This window comes from Channa argus, chromosome 7, assembly GCF_033026475.1.
Source record: "Channa argus isolate prfri chromosome 7, Channa argus male v1.0, whole genome shotgun sequence".
NCBI classification, from domain to species: Eukaryota; Metazoa; Chordata; class Actinopteri; order Anabantiformes; family Channidae; genus Channa; species Channa argus.
The window spans coordinates 23,204,776-23,212,193 of NC_090203.1; the positions used below are offsets into that span (position 1 = coordinate 23,204,776).

At 41.0% G+C, this 7,418-nt stretch overlaps 1 protein-coding gene across 1 annotated transcript; it reads right to left on the reverse strand.

The window, feature by feature from the left end:
• Positions 1–1,282: 1,282 nt before the first annotated feature.
• LOC137130873 (uncharacterized protein C18orf19 homolog A-like) lies at positions 1,283–5,624 on the reverse strand. The gene is made up of 5 exons (XM_067511513.1): positions 5,376–5,624; positions 3,759–3,796; positions 2,871–3,327; positions 2,464–2,575; positions 1,283–2,317 (listed from the first exon to the last, which is right to left on the reverse strand). The coding sequence occupies exons 2-5, from the start codon at positions 3,769–3,771 to the stop codon at positions 2,003–2,005; spliced, it is 897 nt and encodes a 298-aa protein (XP_067367614.1). The 5' UTR covers positions 3,772–3,796; positions 5,376–5,624; the 3' UTR covers positions 1,283–2,002.
• Between the last annotated feature and the right edge of the window lie 1,794 nt (positions 5,625–7,418).

The window sequence follows — 7,418 nt, forward strand, 5'->3', positions numbered from 1 at the left end:
CAGTTGCACTTTGGGGTTCAGTGTTTTGCCCAGGGACACAAGAGAAGCCAGAGCTCGATCCACTAACCTCTTAACAACTTGCTGAGCCACATCAAGACGATGACCCAAAGTACACAGCCAAAGTTACACAGCAGTGAGTTCAACCCGGCCGAGTAGGAGCCCACACCAACCCAATGATTCCCGTGCATCCAGCACTGAACTCTCATTAGACACCACTAAGGCTTTAGAGAAAATATGGCTTTTGTAATCTGAGAAAACCCTCATTTTACACAGTAGATTTGATGTGGTCATGTGATTTCTGCTTGGCCTTATCTTTTTTAAATGTTGAGCATCATTTATAAACTACAAGACTGTTCCAACAAATGTTCCACAGTCTGTTACCTACATTAAAGATAATTCCGTCGACCTTTTGCAGGGAAAGATGAGAAAATCGTTGACTTTAACAGGTTGGACAATCGTAACCTGTGAATCATCTCAGAGACATTTTGACACTTGAATCATATTCAGCTAGTGACTCACACCTGAAGTACACAGATTGTCTAATGATTTCAGGAGTCGCATCACCACTCTGTTCTCTGGCCCAGAGCTCAATCCCAACGGGAGAGGAACCAGGTGTTTGTGTGAGCGGCCGTGGATCGAATGAAGACTTGTTCATTACTTTGGACAGTACACCATCACCCAATGTAGATAAGACTTTGTTTTCGGGGTTTTTGTGTAGCTCAGCTGGTAGCGGTGGTCCACGATCCACAGGGCTGGTGGTTTGATTCCAGGATCCACCTGAAATCCTATTGAAATGTGTCAAACCATACAGAAGCTTCAGTCAGTGGTGTATAGATTGGAGTCATTAGGTGCATAACTGCGATCTGCCGAACAAATATCCAACAATGTAGCTGAACATGGATTCTTAAAGCCCGAGGAGCAGGTCGTATTTTAAATCTATGAACGTAAAGCAGTTGATTACGTAGGTTGACTCAAATATAAGTAAAGACGGTGCATTTAAAATACATTTAACTACATTTCCTGTTTTTTGTATCTACAAAGAATTGTGTGTTAGGAAAATGCTGTTACCCGTTAAAAATACTAACCGACTGGATTCAAATAGCCTACTCAAATATTCAGCGGTGGACTTCCATTGATCCACTTTGTGTTTTGTCTGGGGCATGTAACTGTACATACAACACAACTGAGCCAGTGGTGGGATGGTTGAGTTCACTTGTTGTGTTATAGACCACATATTACCATATTGGATACAGTAGAGACACATTAAAAACATAAGCATGTGTAGAGTTGATCAATAATTTTATTGATTTATTGAATGTGAGGAAACTTCTATTTCCTGCATCAAAATTTACAGTCCCATTTTAAGGACAAGCTGATTTACTTCTTCTTTGTCCACTGGAAGTACATGTGTATAACTAACAACTCATCACATGTAAACTGAGTTTCTATGATTAGTTCTGCCTTTACAGCAGCCTTCAAAGCAATTTTCCAATTTTGTTCATACTCAACATATTAGCTTTGGTTATCAGATAAAAACACATTAGAAAACCTTTATTTATCCGAAGACACGTTGATACACAGCCTTCAGAAAGGCTCTGAAGGACTAGTACACACAGGTGACCATGGGCTTCAAGTTTTATTTTTCTAACAGTTAAGTGTTAGCGTCAGTCTCTGGCATACAGACTTAAACAGAAACCCACCCCCCCACCGCGTATGAGAATTTACAACATGGCTGCTGTTTAAATAATCATCTTCCAGCCAACCAACAGTTAATGTCCAGATCACCTGAGCTGTGAAAATCCAATTAAGAGCTGATTGAACCTGAAAGTAGCACTGCCAGGAGTCTGTCGTCTAGACTACTGAATTTACAGACAACAGGTGATTACAATGATGAGTGAGGTGATTTTTCAGGACAAAGATAGTGCAATGACGTAGGTTTCCAAGCCGCGTCGGAAGTGCTGTTAATTGGCACCTCAAAATCTAAATAAGTGCCACTAATCCACTAAACATTTTTCTTTCTAAAAAACGATTTCCCCTCTGAAACTCTGTCCTTGGTTTCCTGCAGTTTCTCAGATAGCTTGTCTTTAGTCTCTTCCATTTTCCCAGAGATGCGTCCTTTTGTTTCCTCCATTTTCTCCGAAAATCTCTCCTTTGTCTCTTCCATCTTTTCGGTGATTCTCTCCTTGGTCTCCTCCATTTTGTCCTGAAAGTAGTCCTTGACTGGAGGCGGTGTGGACAAGTATCCGTGTTTGCGGAGATACTGAACAGACAACGAAGTGCCACCCAGGGTAACTGTATACCTGGCAGGTGTTGCAATCTTTAAAAGAACAAATTAAAATATGCTGTGTAAAGCAAAAGAAACACTGGCGTTCACCTTAAAAAATTCTTAACGCAGATGAATGAATAAAACAAATCAAAATGTTCGTAAACATTACCAGCCCTGAAAATGCTTGATGAAATTACCTTGTACATGGCATATGCAGTCAGGGCGTAGCCACTTGAGGAGTCTTTCAGAAGGCCAACTAGTGATTCTGGTAAACCAATCATCTCCAGGAATGGTACTACATTCACACCTCTGAGGGGAAGCCAAACGTAAAGAGAAGAGAGAATTAAAGTAGCTGCACAACACACACACACACACACACACACACACACACAATCGCTCACTAATGGAATAAAGCAACCAAGAAAGTCAGTGGACTAGATCATAAAGACGAATCATAATAAACAGGCAGTTTTCAAACCAAAATTTATAGGTGTAGTTGTTTTGATTTACTTTGAGTTGTACAGCAAACGATGAATCACTTTAAAACCCAACCCTTGAAAAATCAAAATGCAAAGCCATAACGTGGGAACACGCATCAACTTACTTCATAGCAGCATAATAAAACGATCCAAACCAGACGGTGGACGTCACCAGGTGAAGAGGAATCATCACCTTCCCATACTGTTTAAAGGTCCTTTTAAACCTTTGAAACAGGCCGATGGACTTATCCTGCAGAGGGTCCACTTCTGCAATAACAGGTCCCGCTTCCTCTTTCTGCTCATCCTGTGCTGGGGCTGCAGAGCTGCCCTGCAGATTCTCTTTAGGCGGTTGTTGTGGCTGAAATGCCGCCCTGGTGGAGGCGGATGTTGAGAGGCAGTGCTGGCCTGTAAACGGTGGTGGAGTTGACAGACGGAGGGCACAGCAACAAAATGCCACTGGTGGCTTAGGTGGGATGGTGATGCCCACTAGCAATGGGCGCACTGTTACCATCTGGCACAGTGTCCTAGGGGCTAGGATGCCATGCATTATCATCCCCCTCTTGTGCACAGTCAACTGCCCAACTATAGGGGGAGATAAAAAAAGAGACACTGTATAAACTCCCAAAATAGGCAGTGACCTATTTAATATCTACATTCTGTTGTAGCTTTGTAACTGTCATTTCCATTATCATGTAATCAAACCAGGCACAGGACAGAGGCCATCTAATCATCATCTAGCCTTATTCAAGGGGGTCTGAATTTAAATGTATATTCAACTTTTCAAACACTAGCTGCATATCTGTGCAACTATTACAAAATGTAAATAGCATCTGCCATGACTCTCTGTATTATCTAGGATAACTTTAGATACCAATATACTGATAGGACCCTAAATTCCTTCATGCATTAGCCTTGAGCCTAATCTACTAACCACACAGGTTCGATCAACTTTAGGTCCAATATAATTTGTGTTACAGTACAAGAATAAAGGCAGCAGTAAGGTGAGTTCTTACCTCTGGTGAACATAGCTGCTAGCCAAACTACTGCACAGCTGTTTGAAAAAGGATGAAAAAATGTAAGTAATTTCATTTTTCTTCAAAATAAAACCACTCTGTAGAAAACGTAAACAACATGACTCCAACCAACACATGTATGTAGCTTAACAGTTCTAGGGTCAAATGAGTAATGTTGGATATTGTAATTAATCCTACATATGGTGGTTCTATGTTGGTTCTTCAAGTACACTTGAGAACTTGCCAAATGACGATACTAGACACCACGATTTACAGGTTTACCATATTAGTGATGCAAGACGAGAGAGAAAAGACAGATATATATTGGTGTGAGTGGGGGGGCAACAGAATGGCTATGAAGAAATTAAAGATGCGACACAAATGTTCAAAGATCAGGCCAAAGTCGGACTATACTATGGAGGTTGAACTTGGAAAGAGAGTGTTTTATTGAGAATTTATCACGGTGTGCTAACCAGCCACGTGCACGTGCATTTGCATGGAGTGGACACAAATTCAGAATTTCTTTTAAGCTTATGTTAAACGCGTGGGATTAATGTTGGTGGCCTTCATTTGTTGCTGAAGAAAACTTCAATAAACAAGGCAAAAGCAAGAGAAACTGAGTTATTCCTGCTTCTCCTGTGGTTTTTCAAGCTTGGCCAGTTGTTGAAGCAAAGACCCCAGAAATCTTCATCGCACGTCCACTGATCTGACAGTGAATCATTTGTATGATCTGTGCATGTACTCGGATCAAGAAGATGCACGGAGACAAGCTGGGAACAAGTGAAAATTAAGTTCCGAGAATATTCGGAAAACTGGTGCCTGCGTGTTACTCTCATCACTATAATAGGGGTAAATGTGGAGACATTAAAAATGAGACATTGCTTTATTTTTCTGAATTGTGATATCCCACCACTTACACAATGACTGGATATTTTTAACTTTTTGTTGGTGAACAGTTGCCAGGAATGTCATCAGACGGCAGCTGGTGGCAGAACAACGGGTTATTAGGTCACGTAGTCATAACCTATTATAAACCAACATATTTTAATGATCATCAAGAATAAAATGATGTGATGAAGATGTTGGCTGTAGAGTATGACAACAACTTTTAAATATGCTTAAAACAACGTTTTCCTACTTTGAATGACGACGTCATCCACGAGAAACGGACTAAATGTAAAGTCTAAACCAGATCATTTTGACTCCGACTCCTTAGAGGAGTTTATGCGGAACACGGAAAATACCTTCAGAGTTTGAGACTTTGAGAGAGAGAGAGAAGGTCTTTGACTCGGCTGTATGGAAAACATGAGAAGCACAAGCTGGGTTTAAATGCTAACGTTACAGATGCTACTGTTGACTGGAGGACAGAAGATGTTTTAGTTGCCATGTTGCTGGGACATGAAGTGAGCTTTAATCTCATTACAGCAGAGATTCCTGAACACAGACTGGCGGGTTTGCTAAAGACCAGACTGAAGTGCTGCTAACTTTGGCTGTGGACGTCTGCCGAGTTAGCTGTTAGCTAGCTGCACCGCTAACAGAGGACAGTTGGGAAAACAAGGCGTCACTTTAGAAGTTAAACTAACAGATTTAACAGAAAAGAAAAGTAAGAGAACTTACACTAGAAGTTACGGGTTGACAAAATGGTATTCTTCATTCCTGAGGGCCATGCACATGTGTCATCCAAGGAACCACATTTATCGCTGCATAACCAGGAGTGCGTGGAGAGCAGCATGTAAACCAACTGCGCGCGGGGATCGATGGGAAATGTAGTTGCCGTTCATCTGATTGTAGCCGTTTCTCAATATGAAATCCTCTCTGTTATTTAGGTTCTCGCGGGTTTGTGAAACGTTATCGTTTAAGACCACGTGCTATACCAATTCAAAGCTCGCATCTAAGTGATACAGTACAAGCACATAAAGAAATCCATCTCCCAGAGTGCCTTGCGCATGGCCAACGTTTTGGAGTGAGACGTGATTGGCCGAATTGTTCGTCGACCTTCACAGTCTCTCTCCATTGGACCTGAGGTTGTTGGTTCACAAAACATAATAATGGTCAAGGGGTTTGGGTCTGTTTTTCATGTCAACAGAATTCAACTGAATATTACTGACTTTAGGCATCATTACATTTTTTATCACACACACACACACACACACACACACACACACACACACACACACACACACACACACATTCAGGTAATGCCTTGCATTACCTAAATGCCACCACCAGGCGGTGCTCTCCCGAAAGTCTTGTAGTTAGACTCTCCGTTCTCTGGCCTTGGGATTAGAAACACAGATAGTTAGTCAAAGCTGCTAATTACAAACTAATATTTAGATAAGTGACAAATTAACGGAATCATCTGTATTAATGAGTGAAAAGTATAAGCTAATACAGATTCTTTCACACAGGAGATTTGATACATATTACAATAGAGCAGTTGACATCTGATCATGCCCTGTAGCAGGTATACAAATGTAGATCCGGCCCAGCAGGTACAGAAAAGATCTATGTGACAATAAACCAAGGTTAATTATTGGGGGTATGAACAGCTAAACTTGATGGTATTTTAATAGGGGTTGAAAAATGTGTTTGGTGGTGTATGTCTGATGTCTGATGCTCGTGCATTAAAATGATATGTAGGGAAAAACACAAGAGCCACTGTTCCTGACTAAGAATGTCAATGTAGGATATGATCAGACTGTGTCAGCAATAACAGTCAGTCAACAATTTTGTTGAGAGGCGAAATAATAGACACCTGTCAAATGACTCATCCTTCACCCTCTTCTTCTCCAAAAGTGGGTAAGTGCATGTGTGGTGTACACCAAGAGAGCCTCTGTTACACTGTGGGTAAAATTCACTGACACGGTTTGGTTCCACTTGGGTTCACCTAGATGGAAGGGTCTGCAAATCAATCCACATTTGTTGTACTGTAAGTGATCACCTTTATACTATAATGAAACATTTCTATCCTGATGTCAGTGGTCTCTTCCAGGATGACAGTACCCCCCATCAAAAGAGCATCAGGAGTCATTAAATAGTTTGATGAGTATGAAGATGATCTATGCTATGTTCTTTGCAGTCAGCAAGATCTCAGCCGAGCTGAACGCCTATGGGAGTTTGTGAAGCAACGTAATGAAAAAAGCATCATCATGAGCTCTTCACATTCATAACACATATTGTACTTACATTATGAACCCTACAAACACATCTTACACAGTTTTCTGTGGGAGGTGTTGAATAATTAAAGGAAACTTTAACAGATGGGTACAAGGAGAAACAATGCTGACGAATCTCTGTCCATAGGATGCTGAGGCACAATAAACATAATGTATTTCTTCTGTGAATAGGGGGGGTTGTCTGCCAACCACAGGGTCGGTGGTTCCATCACAGGCTCCACCATTACACACTGAGGACACTGAATCCCAGGATGCTTCTGTTGTGTGGTATTGTAACATGTGAGTAGCTTTGGATAACAGCATCTGCCACGTGACTTTCATTGGCTTGTATTGGAAAATGGAAATAATGGAAATAATTCTATCATCATGCTGCACATTTTAAGAGCACGTGTACTCAATTTTACTCAATTTAAGTAATACGAGTAAATGTGAGTTAGCACGTAAAAAAATAAACATTTAAAAAATAGACACATGCCTTTTTATT